The 19306-nt window shown below is 38.6% G+C and overlaps 3 protein-coding genes across 4 annotated transcripts; 1 reads left to right on the top strand and 2 right to left on the bottom strand.

Annotated features, from left to right (window-relative positions):
• Positions 1-173: 173 nt before the first annotated feature.
• On the bottom strand, positions 174-3261 carry LOC116246245 (ultraviolet-B receptor UVR8). Its single transcript, XM_031618008.2, has 5 exons — positions 3077-3261; positions 2771-2956; positions 2052-2087; positions 1828-1952; positions 174-1759 (listed from the first exon to the last, which is right to left on the bottom strand). Exons 1-5 carry the CDS (start codon positions 3165-3167, stop codon positions 431-433), a joined length of 1767 nt encoding a protein of 588 aa, XP_031473868.1. The 5' UTR covers positions 3168-3261; the 3' UTR covers positions 174-430.
• A 2313-nt stretch (positions 3262-5574) lies between these two features.
• LOC116248797 (pentatricopeptide repeat-containing protein At1g77170, mitochondrial) lies at positions 5575-7908 on the bottom strand. The gene has a single exon (XM_031621772.2). It carries the CDS (start codon positions 7418-7420, stop codon positions 6038-6040), a length of 1383 nt encoding a protein of 460 aa, XP_031477632.1. The 5' UTR covers positions 7421-7908; the 3' UTR covers positions 5575-6037.
• Positions 7909-9953: 2045 nt separating this feature from the next.
• Positions 9954-18754, top strand: LOC116246280 (uncharacterized). 2 transcript variants are annotated; one of them, XM_031618067.2, is made up of 10 exons: positions 9957-10326; positions 10595-10639; positions 12352-12408; positions 12683-12752; positions 13431-13472; positions 15791-15864; positions 17552-17622; positions 17719-17804; positions 17882-17991; positions 18452-18754. In XM_031618067.2, exons 1-10 carry the CDS (start codon positions 10162-10164, stop codon positions 18512-18514), a joined length of 783 nt encoding a protein of 260 aa, XP_031473927.1. In that variant the 5' UTR covers positions 9957-10161; the 3' UTR covers positions 18515-18754. The 2 variants fall into 2 exon arrangements, with proteins under 2 accessions (XP_049931625.1, XP_031473927.1); XM_050075668.1 differs by lacking the exon at positions 13431-13472 and having other exon boundaries at positions 9954-10326.
• Positions 18755-19306: the final 552 nt, after the last annotated feature.

The raw sequence follows: 19306 nt of genomic DNA, 5'->3' as shown, positions 1-19306 counted from the left end.
AACAGAATAATGAAAACTTGAATTAATTGCCACTGGGTCAATTAATTCAATCTTCATATAGGCGACTACTGTGCTGAAGTGTGTGTGTGTATGTGCAGGAAGGAACTCGATGTGAAGCGTTACAGAGTTTCCAGAGAATGTCTTGCATTCAGTAGTATTGAACAATGACTAGGTGTAGGAAATGCAACTGTCAATAGTACTAATACCACTCTGCACATACATATATCCATCCAGGGGAAGCACAAACGTGTGCCTAGATGTATAAGCATATAAGACTTATTTTACGGACAACTGCACAAAAGTTGCAAATAAACATAGGCCATCTCCCAAGACCAACAACATTCCCTGCATCCGGCCTGAACAGTGTATATTTGCTTTCTTGGACCCTGATCTCTATAAATAACATAAAATAACATAGTTTATGAATTCTCTAGGATGATTTCATGTCTGCAGGTAAGGAGCTTAAACACTCTCTCACCATTTCGTGCACCTTTCTCTTCATTATTTTTTCTTCCACAGCAGATAGCATGCTCTGATAGAATCTTTTCATTTGATTGAGCTTCCCATCGTCTGCTGAATCCAACATCTTCCACCATGCCTTGTGAACATCAGCCACCGAATTCTCTGGCCCCAGAGGAAGACCAAGATCTTCAAACCTTTCACCAAGTATATAAGTATGCAATACATTTATATACCTCTCCATTGATGCAATCTTTGTATTGAGATCTTGTATATCCTCTAGGGTTGATGCTCCTTTCTTCGCACCAGCTATCTTTTCAGATTCAGAGGGTTTGGCCCTTTCCTTCCGATCAAGTACTTCCTTTCTCTCAAAATCCATCTGAAGTGGCGGCCACATCACTGTACAAGGAACGAGGCTGTTGGCTGTGCTACCATTTCCAAGAACACCACTATGACCTCGGCCCCAAGCCCACATCCTATACCCATCATGTGCTGCAACGACAGTATGGGCAGCACCACATGCTACTTGTACAGGTGCAGCAAAATTTGAATCTATATTTTCATTGCAAATGACCTTCAAGGGAATAAGGGCGTCACCTGGATCTTCTCCAGAAAAGGTAGCTTCAGGACAAAGACCAAGTCCTTTCTCCATCCCCCATACCCACACTTCACCAGCCTCAGAAGCAACACAAGTGTGGAACAATCCACAGTCAACAGACTTGAGCAGTACATCCTCTGGCAACCCATATACAGGTTCAGGAAAGGAGGAGCTTGTCGCCTTCCCATGTCCAAGCTGCCCATTGTCACCAAGTCCAAATGTCCAGCAAACACTCGCTCTGTCTTCCAGCCTCATTCTTCTCAATTCCTGTGCATCCTTTTCAGGGGAATGTGGCTTCCTGCGAGTCAGAACGGTAGTGTGAAATGACCCACAAGCTATCTCGTAGATACTCCATGGTGAGTCCACATCAAAGGACTTCACAACTTCAGGGTACGACCTGGATTCGTTGTCGCCAAGACCCAATTGGCCATGATTGTTATTACCCCAAGCATAACATACGAGATCACCTCCATAAACTGTTTCCCCTGGACTAGCAAGTACTACCACATGTTCATTTCCACATTCTACCTTCACCACACAACGACCATGAAGAAACCATACAGGCCGTGGAGTGGGAATACTAACAAGACTAAAAGGTTCATCGCCATCCTTACTAAGTTGAGGACAATTACCCCACATCCAAAGGCCTCCGATATTATCAATTGCAAATGACATCATTCCATCTGCCATGATTGAAACAATCTGCAATGTTCTACGAATATGTAAGCACAAGAATAATATTATCAGTTGCAGATGAAATTAAATTATACCTTCAACTGTGCTTTTCCTTGAGAATCTGATTGATTCTGCAATGAGCGGGGTGAAACAAGATCAAGGAACTCATCCAAGAAAATAGGAACCAAGGAATTCTCTGAATCCACACCAAGTTGCCCATCCATGTAGATGTCAAGGAATCAACTGACAGAATGTATTGTTACTGTGCAAGCTTGTATATATAATGAACAACATATATCATTCATTAGATAGAGGATACAGAGATTGTAACCCCAAGACCACACTGATCCATCATCTGCAAATGCAGAACCACATGGCAAAACGTGTCAGGCTTCAAAACAGCATGCTTGCCTGGCGGTAAAGGTTGGGCTCTCAACAGAAAAACAGGCCGCAACGGAATAAAAAAGGAAACTCATTCTAGTTCATGACGCCATTTTGCATCCCGGGATTTCTTATGGTATTACCTGGCACTCTGAGCGTTCTCACGCTATTCTTCTCCTAAAACGATCGTGGTGCTGCCCTTGTAAAGCGTGGTGATTGGGGCCTCAAGGAGCAAACTCATTAATTAAGTATGATGTCTTCACAAAAACTGAGCTGAAAAGCGGAGTTTGAATTAGCTGGGTATCATTTCAAACAAATAAAAAAATTGTTTCCGCCAAAATTAGAACTTCTAAACTCATTTGCTTAAAAAAAAAAGCCCAACAAATTTATTTGTTGTAAAAAATAAGTCGCCAAAGAACTTGTTTTACATCAATTTTGTTACATAATAAGTTTGAATCACACTAGTTATTACCAACATTAGTCGCTCATATCTAGTTTGTCAAGTTTTCTTATGAGGGGAACTAAACTCTTTGCCAGCTCGGCTGAACCGGACCAAAAGCGGCGTCACTCCCGGCTAGAACATTGGATAGTTTTCTGTTGAAAAATTCGAAAAAATACAACGAGGAACAGCGAAGGAGTAAATTAGAAAACCCTAACCTTCCAAAGCCAGGCTGTGGTAAGCCCCGGCGGCGACGGCGACGATCCTCGGCGGCTTATTTGAGCAGCCCTGGCCCTTCTTCCCCGACACGAAGCTAACTCGGACTGGCCTCGTCTCGTCCTCCTCCTTGCCAGTTCCAAGCCTCCCGAACGTCCCGCGCCCCCACGAATACACTTCTCCCTCGGCTGCAATTGCCAGAAATCACGATTTCAGTCAGTACAAACCGCAGCTAGTTCTCGGAAACTCGGGAATCTTTCTACCAAGATCATCGATCTGGTTCATCTGAGATCCGAACGATAACTCACCCGTGAGGGCGAGCGTATGAGCTTCGCCAGCGCATATTCCGACCACCTTTGCAGCTAGGGGCCTGACATCTAGGGGCTGTCCGGCGTCCATTTTCCGCCGGAATACGCAGGTTTTCGGCCTCCCCGAGATAAGGAACCATGAGACGTATGAAAATATAAATCGCCTCTCAGTCTCAGGGTCCTCGGCTGACGTCAAAAGTAGCTTTGCACTTTCAAAATGACCGGATTTATCCTTTGGCTTATTTTGAATGCGTATTGGCGTTGGAGTTTATACGGAGTCCTTTAATTGGATGTGGTAAAGAAAAATGAATCCGAACTTTTATCGGACCCGAGCTCAATAACAGACTATTGAGTCCGAATTTGAATCTGAAATCCGATAGAGATCCAATCTGGTTACATGGAGACTTAATTTGTATTGTATTCATTGCAATGAGTCCTGACCTTTCAAAAAAGTCTTGTTGGTTAACTATTCAGTGATGAAAATTCAACACCTACTCTCAGTTGGAGAGCGAATTGATTAAGTAAGATCCAACTAAATCAACTATGTTAAACCAAGTCTCTCCAAGGGGTTAGGGCAATAGCTTGATGTGGGAGGAATTTGGATTCAACAATATCCGGTCAGATTTGGATTCAAATTCAGAGTTAATTTTAAATAAATATCTTATATCCAATATGCATATATCTCGAAAGTTAGTTTTAATATTTAATAGTGAAGTTCTGTATTGAAATTCGGTTGTCAATGTAAAAGCCAGATTTGAATATGATATAGACTTATCTTCAATCGCGTTGGAATCCAAATTTAAATACGTGAACGTTCAATACATTAGATACTATAAAATATACATCAAACAAGAATCCAGCTGCCTTGATATAATTCGGCTTGTCATACTATGGGACCCAAAAATTGATTCCAATCCATTTACATGACGTGCGCTAATTTGCTTCACAAGCTAAGTACGAAAATTTAATAGTTTAGTTAGTGTTTGGAATCACCACGGCAAGTGATAAGCATATGCCATTAGGATAACATGAAATTTGAAGACTTAATCAAGGCTTAGTTCCATCATTAGATGACAAGAAGAGTCTCATACATTTGCCAATCCTCTACAGTATCGTATCAGACCTACGTTTGGTGCCTCTGGATACTTCAACTTGTATATCGATAGCACCTCCTTCAAATCAAATTATAAACATTTTTTTTTTCTGAAAATGGAAAAACATAAAAAAAAAGCATGATATTTTCGTTCTGTCGATTTTTTCCATCTTTATGTTGCATTTCTTTATAAAATTGGCAACGTTCGTGAGAACTGTTACACAAACATGGTCATGTTTATTTTGTTATTTTCAATCTTTTATCTCTTTTCTTTCATGAGCTTGATTACTCATTGTATTAATTGCAATCTAAAATTCATAATTAGTTGCACTAAGTTGAATTTCATCTTAGTTTAATGAACTTTGATTACTCATCCAAGTTGAATCTGGGCTTGGTTTCTTGGTTTAAATATTATGCTCAACATGCTTCAAGGGGCATAGTATAGTTGGTTGGGCTACAATTGTTTAAGTACCACAAATCAAAATGTTTAAAAATGAATGTGTAAATGTAAGAAAAAGTTATTCAAAAGAAAAGCCCAAAACATCAAATTACTAAGATGTCCAAATGAAAGGCATAACCAGAGTAATGAGTGACAAATAAGAGATAGATACACACTTTAGCAAATAGAAGAATATCATCTGCGAAGGCTTCCTATGATCCATCTTGAACTAATTGTACAAAAAATGAAAGGAAATAAAAAGGCCACTAAAGATTCAAACTAAAGCTCTCATAAACTTATCAGCATAAAGAAAGCCAAGTACAGAACTTAGAAATGGTTGTTTAAAACTCAAAACATAATTTGAATCCTTATTTAAAATGTATTGGGACTGCTGAAGAGAATATTAATTTGTTTTTGATACTTACTTGAAAATTTTAGGACTTATTTATTTCTTGAACATAATGTAATAAGGAGGGAGGATCGCCATGTAACTTTTTTACTAATCGCTGAAAAGAGATTAGGGTTAATCTGAATGGAACTTTTTTGGCTTCTTTCTTCACGAACATCAACAGACACCATCAATGTAATAGACCGCATATTCATGGCAAGGTGGGACAGAGGAAACCACATTATAAACATCATGCTCCTGCCTGATCCAGGCATAGCAATACTAAATCCATTTTTGAGGTGATTTAGCTTTTGATACTCTTTAAATTACCTCTCCCCCACCACTGTGACAGTACACACACTCTCATCCTTTCAATAATTAGTACAAGATAATTTGGTACTTCAACTTCACAGTTTAAATGAGAAATGATTCCTTCCCCCGTTTATGTCCTGCCTGCTTTATGCTACAAGTCCTACTATTGATTCCTGTGTGCTATCAGGCCAAAAGTTTCAAATAAAAAAATGAAATGATTTTTTTCATTATCTCAATTGAGATAAGAACTGTCCAACTTAAAGTAGTTGACAAACCAATCCACTTGCCCCACTTGTAACAAGTATGTATTTGCTACATAAAATCGATTTGTGGTGAGAGAGATAATTAATTACAAAGTAACACATACATTTTGTTACCCAATGAAGGTATCAACAAAAATGTTACTAGGAAACTGGAACAGGCTGGTAATAGTAATACCTTGACAAAGGATAACAAGGCAAAAAAATAACTAAGAAGAGGAAAAGGAAAATGTGATGCCCATAACTATTTCAAATCTACTGACAACTGCAAAAGTACTCCTTGCTGCAATACCTAAGCTTGTGTAACCTTTTATAAAGAGACAAAACATAAGCATACTGATGCTTACAGCTAGCCCCACTGCTCCCAACCTCATTAGGTTCAATATGAGTCCATAGTTGCCATAAAATGCCTAGACAGACTTTCAAAGGAATCAGTACAAATTATGGACAGAATGGTTGTTTCTGCACGCTAATAGGAAGAGTTTGTTGCTAAACTAAAACCAGGGGTTTTAGCAACACTTCCCTCCTTCATCTTCCTCCTTGTACTTTGAACATCTTCCCACATGTTTGCACTAGCATAAATATTTGACAGAACAACATACACCCCATCACTATCCGGCTCCAATTCCAGCAAATGTCTGGCTACCCATTCCCCAATGTCCACGCTTGTGTGCTTCTCACAAGCACCAAGTAAAGCACCCCATATGACAACATTCGGCTTCATGGGCATGCTTTCTATCATCTCCTTTGCCTCCTGTAACCGCCCAGCTCGGCCAAGAAGATCAACCATGCATCCATAATGTTGCATCATCGGCACCATCTTATGTCCATGCACCATTTCATCAAAGTAGTTCAGTCCCTCATCCACCAAACCAGCATGAACACAGGCACTCAAAACACCTACAAATGTTACATGGTTTGGCCTCACACCTGCAATCAGCATTTGCTCAAAACACCTTAAGGCATCAGTTGCAAGACCATTTACTGCTAGGCCAACTATCATAGAAGTCCATGATGAGACATTTCTTTGGGGCATTTCATCGAACATCTTCCTAGCAAGATCCATTCGACCACATTTCCCATACATATCCACCAACGCATTCTGAGTCAAGACTTCAGACTCGGTAAGGCACAGTTTTACTGCACAACCATGGATTTGAGAGGCTAGGTCCAAATCGCCCAAGCTCGCACAGGCTGGCACAACGCTCACAATGGTGACATCGTCTGGCACCAATCCTGACCTTCCGAGCTCGAAGAACATCGACAGAGCCTCATGGCTGCGACCACCTTGCACAAATCCAGAAATTATGGCATTCCAGGACCCCAATTTTCTATGAGGACTTTCATCAAATACTTGGTGCGCATCATCGAACTCGCCAAACTTTGCATACAAATGAATCAACCCGCTCTCAACGAACACATCTGTGTCCAACCCAATTTTCATTGCGACTCCATGGATTGCTCGGCCCTCCCGTAGAGCAAAAATCTGTGTGGTTGCCTTCAGAATGGCCGGGAAAGTATAATTATCTGGCGATACACCTACATGATTCATCCGAATGAATGTGGAGAACGCGAGCCGAGGAGCGCCAAGCCTAACATAGGATCGAATGACATTGTTGCAGAGGAAGGTAGAAAATGGGGCATCTGAAAGACCAGATTTGATCATTTGGCTGTGGATTTGGTTGAGTTCCGACAAGTTGGTGCAAGACCGGAGGTGGGAGATGCATGCTTCGTGAGTGAAATCGATGGCAGAGAGCCAAGAAGAATGGTAAGATCGACGATGGGAGATGGTGGAGCGAGAAAGAAGGCGTTGCTTGGTTGTAGGCAGCCATGGGCAAGAGAGACAACGCATAAAGAGAGGGAGGGGATCACCTCATCACCCTATGGTCAAGATAGTCAAATAGCATAAGTAGATGCACAACTCGATCTCTGAGAGAGGGCGTGTTTGAGAGCATGAGGGGAAACTACGGGCATAGCTGATAGAACAGAAATAGAATGTTTCACAGTTTCAGACGTCCCCTTTTGCCATTTCTGAACCACTTTCATGGTGCCATGACTAATTGAACATAATTGGATAGACGATATCCATCATGGAGAGTACATTTTTGTCAGAATGGAAGATTTTGCCGGAGAGAGCAGTTCCTTAAGATAAGCATCTTTGTCAATGCAAGAACGCTGAAAACACTGCACTGAACAACAGAACTCTGCAAATACAACTAACAATTGTGAGTACTGGACGGCAACCAGAACCATAAAAGGGAACTGCGTTGGAAAAAAGAAAACACCCAAAAGGAAGAAACAAAAATCTACAGATACAAACAGGTTTTTTCTGCAGATGCTAATGGATGAAATTTGAATTGAATGTACTGTTAAGCATATCTGCTTTTTGGATATTCAAAAACCAATTAATTCGAATCTGAAATCCATACAATTCAAATCCGATTCAAATCTAAATCTGAATCCGTGAACCGAATTTGGCTGATTTTAAGAGCACTAGACATAAAATATTTGTTTAAAAAATAATTTCTATCCAAATCCATGTCTAAATCTATTCAAATCCGAATTCGATCGGATGTAATTTTCTGATCTAATTTCTTAATCAAATATATATTTTTTTTCATATAGAATGTTTTTCTAGGTCGAATATCGATTCAAATCCGATATATACACATCTCCAATTTTCTCCCTTATTTATCAAAAGAAAAAAAAAAAGATATTTCTCGACTAAATAGGAATGAAAACGATAAAACCCCATGAATAAGAAAAAGGAACTTTCTCAAACGACAAAAAAAACTTTAAAACTTCAAATAAGACAACAATTCACAACGTTTTTGCTTCATAACTTTAGAACACAACATCACAACGAAAAACAATGTTGACAGATGATTAATAAAAGAAATAACAACCTCACTAACAACAATCAAAATAATAAATGGATCAAAAGCAAAAAAAAAGGACCGATGCACCAAGTTACGATTCTGTTAATCCAATGTTGTTGAAGGCGAAAGAGGTAAGCCTCAAGGCATTGAAGCATAAGCTAGAACATCAAAATAGTGAAATATATGACATCCATAAAATAATTAAAAAGAACAACCAAAATAACAAATATATAAGTCAAGAACAATATAACAAACACATTTACCTAGTGTTAATCACATCTCCTTCACACACACATGTGAGCTACAATTGTATTGTATTCACAACGCAAAATAAAGCAAGTCATATTTACTTTTGCCAGTTCAGGTAAAAAAAAAATCACCAAAAATTGAATCAGAAAATTGTTTGGGTTTAACATGCTGAACAAGAAGTAAATATCAAGCTCTACTGCTTTTTGGAACAATCACGGACAAGCTCAAGCACATAAAACCCATACAAACTCAGCTGAAGAAACCGCATTTCCATGAAGAATGCATGGTCTCAAGATTAAAAGTGGGAGAACGCATATTCTCAACTTAGCGAACCAGCTCAATCTGACTTATTTATGTAAAACACATTTTCTGAGAGCCATAAACAGTTCAATTTAAACCAGAAGCCTGTTTCTTTGCAAAAAACAAGCACTTCAACAGGTCCGTCCTACATGGAAGCTTTGATAATGCAACATATTCAAAATATACTTGCAGACATTGTTGCATATATATTGTATGAGTATTATGTGGCGAGGAATTTCTCGAGTATAATATGATAAATTTGTATATCTCGGAGATATCTTGAAAAAATTTCAGCAAATTTTAAAAAATTTAACATTTAATAGATTCTAAAAATTATAAAACAATAAAAAGTTAATAAAAAAAATACAAAAATCATTGATGGTGCCCTACCATCATTAAGGATGGTCTCCATCTATACTAATTGCAGTATGATTGTCATTAAGTCCAATTCAATGACGATGGTCACATCATCACAAATGAGTTTTATTTCTGACGATTGTATATTTAGTCACCTTAAATGAATTACCCATGCTACTTTAATTGACGGCCTCACTAATGCTAAAACGTAGTCAGCAAATGTCATTTGTGACGTTTTCCAGCGTCACTGATTCCATCCATTTCCTATAGTGCTTGAATAGCATTTGATAGCCCAAACCATCTGTGCTAGTGTTTAAAGTTGCATGAAGTGTATAATATTTTTGAGAAAAAATAGTCTGCGGCTTACGATTCCAATTGAAATTTAGAAGTAATATAAATGTCTTTATAAAAAGGGACAAATTTAACCTAATTTTTTTTCCCTGATTTGATTTGATGGCTACAGCCTAGGTGTTGGAAAAATTGAAAGAATTTCACCCGGCTGTCAGATATAACTTCAGCAATCAAACACGCTTTAAGGAGACAAAGCCCGTGCTTCCCACAGGTAAGGCCATCATTCTGGAGTCCACAGTGTCCAAATAGTGTCAGCATTGCGAATATGGATACAGATCTAAGATTCGGACAATCGGTCTCACCTAACAATGCATGAGTGCGTCCCTTATGCACCGATTCCTCGTCGTTCTGTTCTGCCTCCCTCCGTCTCTCTTTCTTGGCGGGTCGTGCTGAAGTGCGGGAAAAGCATCAGAGCGTCTGTGCGGGAGACAGCCGGAGGAGCCCTCGTCCTCTTCCAATGGAGGGGAAGACGAAGCATTCCTTGACCTTCTCATGGCTGAACGCCCTCACCACGGAGCCGTTTTACCTCCTTCATTTCCTCCTTTTCTTCTCTTACTTGGCTTTTCGACAATCCGCTTCTCCCTCTCTGTCGCCGGACTTCTCGAGTCGTCTCCTTCGCAGGGTAGGTTATTCGGAACTATAGATTTTCTCATTCTTTCTTGTTTTCCTTTTCCATGTTTGAAGAGGAGGCCGATTGGTCCCGTGGGTTTTTGGCAGCTTTCGATAGTTTTGGTTTGAGCATTTTCTGGGATCGGAGAGCTTCTTAGCTTGGCTCGCTCGGTGGACCATTGGATGAAGAATTGAGAGAATTTTTTATTTTTCATGAGTAGAGTTAGGTTCTTCCGTGTGTACTCGAGTGATTTTGATCGATTTTGGTGATTTTTGTGCAGGAAGTTCAGGCGGTCTTAGCGTTTTTTGTCTTTGTCGCGGTGAAGGTAAACAATTCTCTTATCCGGACGATATGTATAAATATGTGAGGAGAATTTGCATAAGCAAGATGATGGGGATTTCTAAGTAGAAATTCACTTTTGAGCGTTGGCGCATTCACGGTTATTCCGGTGTTTTTGGTTTTCCTATTGGAAGATTTAGTTTTCTATTCTTGATCTGATGATTGTGCTTTAAACAGAATAGCTTTAACCTGGAAATGCACTAGAATGATTTACAGTTTGATAGCTTTGGAATAAATTTTTGATGTCCGATCAACGATATTTCAGGGTAAAATGCAGAAATTCCATAGAAAAATATTTTATCCACCACAGCGACGTGATTTAGTATCAAAGTTGTTCGATAATTATTTAATGAGATCCTACATGCACATTGGCATTTTGAATTTCAGTTGCCGAGAGTGATGATTAGACAGGTAGGCAACACTTTTTTCTTCTCTTGGTTCAGCATTCTGTATTGTGCGCTATCATATCCCTATTGCTACATTATTCGCTCAATTTTCAACTAGTTCAAGTATGTGAATAGATTTAGTTTGTCAGTTAAGTCTTCTGTTCCGTTTGGATCTAGACGGAATAGATCAAATCACCTGAGTGGTACGATGGAGTTGGCCAGTCATTTTGATCTGGGAATACAGATCACCTTCAAGTACGAATTTGTGAACAGGTTTTTACGTCTCTCTCTCTCTCTCTGTGTGTGTGTGTGTGTGCGCGCGTGTTTGTGTGTGTAGAACACCATAAATAAAGCTAAGATGCTTAGAGTATTGTTAGGTTTTATAGGAACTATTAATGCAATCAATGTTTGGTTATGATGCCTGCAGTGAAGCAACACCTAAACCTAGTTAAAAGTAGGAGGTACCCCAAGAAACTAATTTGATGGGCCTATGAAACTTTCTTGCACTTCTGTGGCGCAAAACAAAAGCAACTTTTTCCCCCAAAACTTGCGATTATGAAATCCACTTGGTCTATCAGAATGTAGATTTCCCTACTGGGATGACAATTGACAAGTGTGATGCTGGTAATGTTTAGACGGATTGCACTTATTTCCTGTGTTGGATAATGCACCAAAATGTTGCTTTCGTTTCTTCCCTGTCGATGGCGCTAATGTTAGGTCCAGGTACTAGCAGGTTATAGATCATGATCCACAGGAATCAGTAGTAGGACCTGTAGCATAAAGCAGGCAGAACGTAAACGGGGATGGAACCATTGCTTGTTGAAACTATGTAGTTGAAATACCAATTACTTTGTATTAATTACTGAAAGGATGTTACATAATGTCCTGTCACAATGGCATGGGAGGATTCTTTAACGAGTATTGTTATTCCTCGATTAGACCTTTGATGTTTGTAATGTGCTTCCAGCTGTCCCAGATCAGACGGACCATAATTAGTTTAGAAAGGTGTTCTACCGCAGAATCTTTATCTGAGATTCTGAGACAACCAATTAGTGTCTGACATGTGATACTGTGGTCTTGCTGCAGTCTGCATTTCCACAGTTACACTTAAAAAGTTTGTTTTGCTTGCATATAGGCATGGCTTTTAAGTTTGACCATATGGATGGTCCGAATACAGTAATGATTCAATTTATCTCTTAACAATGATTTGTAAGTTCTAAAATTGGTTTTCTTTATGCTGTAAGTTTCTGGGAGGTTTACTTTGAATATTTATTGGTCTTCTTCTTCTTCTTCTTTTTGACGCTTTGTACAGTTAGTTCGAGATGAAACTTGGGAAGCCTTCACAGATAATATTCTTCTTTTTGCTAAGGTGTGCATTTTATGTCCTATTTATCACTCATTGCTTGGTTGTTGTCTTTCTTTTGGAATTACTTGGATTATCAGTGCTATATTTTATTGGACTCTTTGGTAAATGACTTTTAGTCTTGTAAGTGTGGTCGCTGGTTATTCCTGATAGAGGAAACTGGGAGGGTATTTAGTAACTTGATGTTGGTTTCTGTTTTAGCACCTGTACCATCTTTTAAGTATGTGATTTCTTTCTAAATATTTTGATTGCCATACTTATGCAGCTTTTGTTCTGTTAGGTTCTTCTTGTCGGACTAGCTTCATTATTGGATTATCACGTGGCCTTCTGTTATTTGGCAGGATTCTTAGGTATTCTCCTTTCTGTTGACTGTTTCCTATAGTCAGACACGATATTTGCAATGATATATGCGCTAATGCAGCGATTAACTCGTTTACGATGTCAGGATATTGGTGTGGTGTTGCTGCAGATATTATTGGCACCATTAGAGATTGTTGTTATGGGTTCTTTTTTGCATTATTGATGCTCCATGTTGAGTATTTTACTGTCTAAATGGCAGCATTCAGTGGTGATGATAGAGTTATATATTTGCTACACTTTCTTTTTCCATAGATTTTTAATTTTATGTGGTTCAATAATATTTTAGAATTCTTTTATTGCTTTTGTGGTCTTGTTGTTTTGTGCTAAAGAAAGTGTGTGTTTGACCCTGGGATTCTTTCTTGTTGGATGTACTGTTGACCATTGAGTGACTAGATTCATTATTAGACCTCCATGTAGACCCTTGAGCATAATATATTCAACTTTTATAGAAACATATATTTTACTGCTATACTTTTTCCTATAATGTGGTTGGTTATGCAAGGGAGGATGATCTAGTTCTTGTAAACTTTTGGATAAAGAGAGCTACTGTGGAAATAATTTGGAATGTCTCACAGCAAATAAGACGCATATCATACTTTTTTTTGTACTTTACTTTTTTTTTTCTGTGTGGGCTGAAGTTGAGAAAGTTTTTCTTGCCTCCATTGTAGTTATCACCATTCTCACGCAACAACCAAATCATCAAGAATCAGGTACTGGAAAAGATTTTTGACCTGATACTTGTTTGTGTTTCAGTTATTAGCTTTTATTGTGCTTGGTTCTTATTTTCTTCAAGATATGCTTAGTGGACATGTTGAATGAAAGAACCTAAATTGATTTTTGCTGCTACTGCTCTTCCAATAATCTCTAGTTGTTTCCTCTGGATGCTACCGGACATGTGAAGGCAAAAGCCTGAGACTGCCAGCAGTGATTCAAGCTATAAATGACTGATAGTGCTAATTTTCTGCAACAATATAGGTTTAGCATTTTATTCAGAGAAATAACAGTAAAATATTGTGACATTTGACCATTCCATGTGTGGCAAAGTCTTCCAATCTCTTATAATATTTGTTTTAAGTGCATATGTTTCTGTTTCTATCGAAAAGGCCTGTGTAGGAAAATACTGCTCGAACCTATTATCTCGTTCATGTATTATTTGGTTCATATGCATGCATGTCAGTGACAGTGTATACCATACCTACATAAATACATTCATGCATATGTAGACACATAGATATCCGCATGTGTGTGTGTGCTTCCTTTTTCTTCTGAAATTTGATTCTGTGGATGCACTTGTTCTACGTGCCGCGGTGCCAGACTTCATAGAAATTGACAATTACATCATCTAAGGGTGAGAATGTTTTTATAAGGCTTAAAAGTCAAAGGTCTCAACCTTTTCATGGAGATCTGCATAGAGCATCCTTCTTTTTGTTGAAAAGCAGAATCCAAGTGATGATTCCTAACAAATGGACTATTCTGAAAAGGTTGTAGGATTAGATTTCTGAAATGGTGTCAGAAATTACTGGAAGAGACAGAAGCATGAATGGCTCCATTCCCTACAGGTACATATACAGAAAAAAAAAATTACATGCACAAAATATGGAAATTTTCTTTAGCACAAGGAAGTTGGGCATAATATTTAAACCAACCCATCCACATAGATTAACTGTTTCACAGCCATGGATGTGAAAATGGGACGCTATGCAAGTGCATGTGGTATGATCTATGGTGGCCTAGTTGTCAAAAGTTACTATGGTGACATGACGGTATCTGCACATATATGGTTTGTAATTGAAGCGACACGACGTGGATACGATTTCAAACACAAACCTTGGAAAGAAGTTCTAAATTACTAAATTTAAAACTCAAAGGCATCAACTTGCCAAGTATATGTGGCTTTTATCATGCCAATGCTGGATGCACATGCTAAGTGAAGCATCTGCTTGACATGGTAGATTAACCTGCAACTTTGGCCCTATCAGATAACAGATCACGATCTAGATTTAAATAAAAAAATGTACATGTTCTATGTGTTAGACTATTTGAAGTTAACTTAAAGAGTTTAAGCATAGAGTGTCTCCAAAAAGTGAAAAAATATGTTGAGACATTTGGTACTCTATAACATAACTCCTTGTTAAGGTCAATAAAAGGCAGAATTTGGGAAAGAACATTAGTGCTGCATCAGGCTCAAGAATCGTGAAAAACATTACTGTTGCATTGGAGATGGTGAAATCCATTTAGTTTGCAAAGATGCTGGCTGTGAAATGTGGTTCTGGAAACAAATACTGCAAAAATATTTCATGCCAAGGCTATTTTTTAAGTGCTTACTGTATAATAAGTTTCGATCAATGGGATATACAAGTTGCAGAACAAGCTAAACTATACCTACAAGTAAGCTAAATCTGTATCAAATGATGCAATACTGGCTAGAATATTGAGCAATGAGCACATATTCTTTGCGGGATTGCAGAAATGAATGTAATGCAAATTTTATGACTAGAAGTGATTATTTATGTCGGCTATAGGCAAACCACTTTGGTCTAGGAAACCACTTTGCCACCATGTATGGTAAAATGAAAAGGCTTGACATTATGAAACAGTCAGTTTGGCTGGGGACTTCTAGAGGTCAGTAGGTATACATGAACACTAACTATTTGTTTCAGTTTCCAAATTATATTTTACATCAACCAATTTCAGGAGTACCTTACTTGTTTCTACTTTAGTCTTCTCTATTCTTTTCATGGCAGTTCAGCCATTGTTTCTAATGGTCATTATTATCACACAAGGGCAAATATACTCTCTGTGTGCAGGAGAATCATTTGCATTTGATTTTTGAACATCAGTACGTAATTTTATCAATGAATAAGTAAGAATCCTTCAAAACAATAAATTTTGAGTCTAGTGTTTGAGTAAAAAGTAGGAAAACTGATCGTAATGATTCCTTATATGTATGGAGGACAGTTTACTCATAAGGAATGCTTGTTTCCCTGGTATAATTTTGAGTTCCCTTATTCTTTTCGCTCTTGTATAGGTCATTCACATCATTTGACTCCATTGCAGTTGGAATCAGTCCTAGCTGAAGCCAACACCTCAAGGTTCTGGCTGGTTTGTATCCTGCCTTTTCTATTCAGCCTACATTAGTTTGTATCTTTTTGCTGATGCTTTTAGTACCATGTTGTACACAGTGAAAAACACATTTTTTGACAATTTCATTGTTGTCAGACCATAAAGTGCTGATATACGTCAAATGGGTTGGCATTTAATAAGGTGCTTGTTTGAATCGCCAATTCTTCAAAGTTAAATTGATTAGTTTGAACAATAGTATATGGATGACATTCTTGGCCTGAGCAATTCAACCTCTTACTACCTGTGTCACATGGGTGCTGGCATGGAGTATTTTTAAAAAACTTGGGTGTTACGGGGTAGATATATATAAAAAAATGACCAACACATTTCGTGAATTTTGTAACTTAAAATCATATAAACCAATAATGCATAATAGAGTCATGTGAGAGAAGCAGAGGAACACAGAAACTGCAAGAGAGAGGGAGACAGAGAGACCGAGAGGGAGATTGCAGGGAGGGAGGGAGGGAGGGAGGGGGAGAGAGAGAGAGAGAGAAGAATAACTGAAGTCGGTTGTAAGAGCTGATGCTGAAAAATGGAACTATCTGAATTTGGTCAGAGCATAGAACTGAAAAACAGGGAAAATGAAAAGTACCTACCACATCCTGTGAATGTGGAAATACCAGATCTCATATTGATATTAGTGAAAATGAACTTTTCTATTTGCCGCAATGAAGTAAACAATGACTGCCTTCACAATGTTACATTTATATTTGAACCCAACAGATTTGTGAGTCAAGGTCTCATCATGTTAACTGGTTGATTAAATAAAATCAGGGTTAATTAGTAAATAAATGAAGTAGGTGAATGGCTGCTCTCCAGTGAAGACTTTGAAAAATCAACACTGGCATAGTAAAACTGTCAGGGCTTTCAAACCATAATCTGGGGCACATAATACAGGGACTGAGTATCATAACCGAGTTTTATGCAGTTCTGTTACACTGTTTAGAGTTTCTGACAACAGCTAGTCATACTTTTAGATCAATATTCACACTGTTAGATCACTAGTAACTTTGCTAGTATCAGGCATCATCATTAGTTCGACGTTGTCATTACCTAATTGTTGGGTATTCAGCTATGTAATATGGACGCGAATATTTGAGTGACAGCCCATAGTGACATTCCAGAACACAGGTACAGACTCATGGTGGGGGCTTGGACAAGGCTTTGACTGTGGCGGGTCTGGTCCACTCCATGCACCTGATCTTTGTTTCACCATTATTTGCTCCCAACCAAATTTGACCAAATCCAACCTTGTCCAAATTTTAGGGTTTTACTAAAGAAAATGTAAATTTGTCCATTTCGCATACAGGAAGGAGAGACTTGTTGAAGCATATCCAGTTGAATGTAGATGAATCTCAACTTCCCATATACCGGGAAATTACTACTGGGTGTAGATTGAACCTGAAAACATGATTACAAATGGTGTATTCTTGTTCAGGAGTTATCTTTGACATGAAAAGTTCTTGTGATCCTTCCTGATATTCATTTTTGTTCGTAGCCAGCTCTGCTTTTGTTGTTTTTTCTAGTAGGTGCCAGAATTACATAAAATGCTGTTATTTTTGCACGCTAGTGATTCTTACCGTTTAAATGTAATAAATTGTGCCTTTCTGCAAAAATATTGCTTCTGCATGTAATTATGAACTATAAATGTGTCAATGGTTTGCAGGTGACATTTTCTTGTCCTTGGTCATCAAGATGCAGACATGCGAGTCAGTCCTTTGCCGATCTGTCAACCATGTGAGCCCACCTCTTGTGTAGCTTTTGGTTTTTCAAATATGATCTTGGGGAAGCCTCAAATTGCATGGTTTTTTAACTCTTTATCTATTTTCCTAGATATTCAAATCAAAGTCTTTCTTTTGGGGTGGTAGACCTGGGGCTGTTCCCAACTGCTGCAGATATATTTTCAATCCCTTTGGGAGGTAAGATCTTGCATGATGTGATATTCTGGATTATACCTGCCCAACTAATTGTCTGGCAAAATCTCCTATTCCTGCAGTGGGCACTGGCCAGCTTCCTACATACATATTATTTGATAATGCAGTTGAAATTGCTCGCTTCCCAGATCTGGAGAATGAGTATAGGTTCTTCTCACCAGTAATTACTAAGGTTTGTATATGTGAAGATGTCATTTTAATGCTGCAATAGCATTATAATAAATTAAGGTGCCGTTTAATATTTTTATACGTCTTTAATTGGTTCTTCTCAATTGTCCTTTTTACCTTTCTTTTTCATAGCGTGTCTTTGTGCATAAAATCAAATGCTGGTAGGCCCTTCATTGCTTCTTTTTGTTATAAAACCGAAAACCTTGTCATCCAGTAGTTACTGGTCCTTCTTTCATTCAACTGAGCTGATCCTAGATCCTCCTTGGCGTCAATAATTTGCTTCAGTTGTATAACCAGTTTTCCAAAGCTTGGACCAACCCATGCAAGTTGCAGAAATAAATGTTGTTTCCTCAGCTCTGTTGCTTAATGCAAAAATATATTGGTGACTTTTTACGTTCACTTTTTTTTCTAACAAAAAATGTGTGTAGCTCATGATATGTTCTCTTGCTGTTACGATGATGCAGCGGCAGTTATGCAAACATTTTGATCTTGATCGCCGTCTTGTTGAATATGCATCCAGCAAATAGCTGTTTAAGCAGGCTGTCCAATCCATTCTCCCTCACTCTCTCTTCGAATTTCTGTTCAATCATTTTTGTCTTTTGTTGTGGTGGTTGTATAATGAGATGTAGAAGGAAAAGGGAATTTCAGCACTATCTGCTCGTAACTGTGATTTGTTTAATGCCTTTGTTCATCCTCCTGTGCTCAAGGCAGAGAAGCATTGGAAACTCTTAAATCCTTGTTGCTTATGAAGTTAATTCTTTCTGACATCCCAAACAATGGAGTTTCGCCTATTATTTTCAGGTCCCACTTCTGAAATTTTATTCTAATCCAGAAGCTGGGAGGACAGCTTGCTTCTTATTGGTCTCTTCCTCCAGGTGTGGTGTGAAGATGTGATATCTCGGTTGCAGTTGAAATCCATCGATCTAGATCCAAGGGGATTTCAGATCTCAGATCCGAGGGCCTTCCCTAAGACCTGTTTGGTGGCGTTCTGGACTGAGCCTGGATTTTTTTTCTCTCCCTCTCTTTAAACCTTGGTCAGGATCTCTCTCTCTCTTTCTCATGTTTCACCGGCTGAGGGTTGGTTGTTGTAGTGCATTAGGTAGTCTACCTCTTATAGGAACTTGTGTTCGAATTTTAGAGTGGTTGTTATCATGTTTGAGTGTGGTTGTGAAGTGAACAGAGGCCTGGGTATCACAAAAGAGTATCACAAAAGAACACACTAGCTGAGGGTTTCACCGATCAAATCCCTTGGCCAGAGGTCTCTGTCATCATGGGGAAGAGGTCCCACCAAACCCCAATGCCGATCTGAGATCCGATAG

Source organism: Nymphaea colorata, chromosome 1 (genome assembly GCF_008831285.2).
Source record: "Nymphaea colorata isolate Beijing-Zhang1983 chromosome 1, ASM883128v2, whole genome shotgun sequence".
Classification (NCBI taxonomy): domain Eukaryota; kingdom Viridiplantae; phylum Streptophyta; class Magnoliopsida; order Nymphaeales; family Nymphaeaceae; genus Nymphaea; species Nymphaea colorata.
The sequence above is the reverse complement of the archived record's forward strand: the minus strand, read 5'-3'. Positions and strand labels throughout refer to the sequence as shown.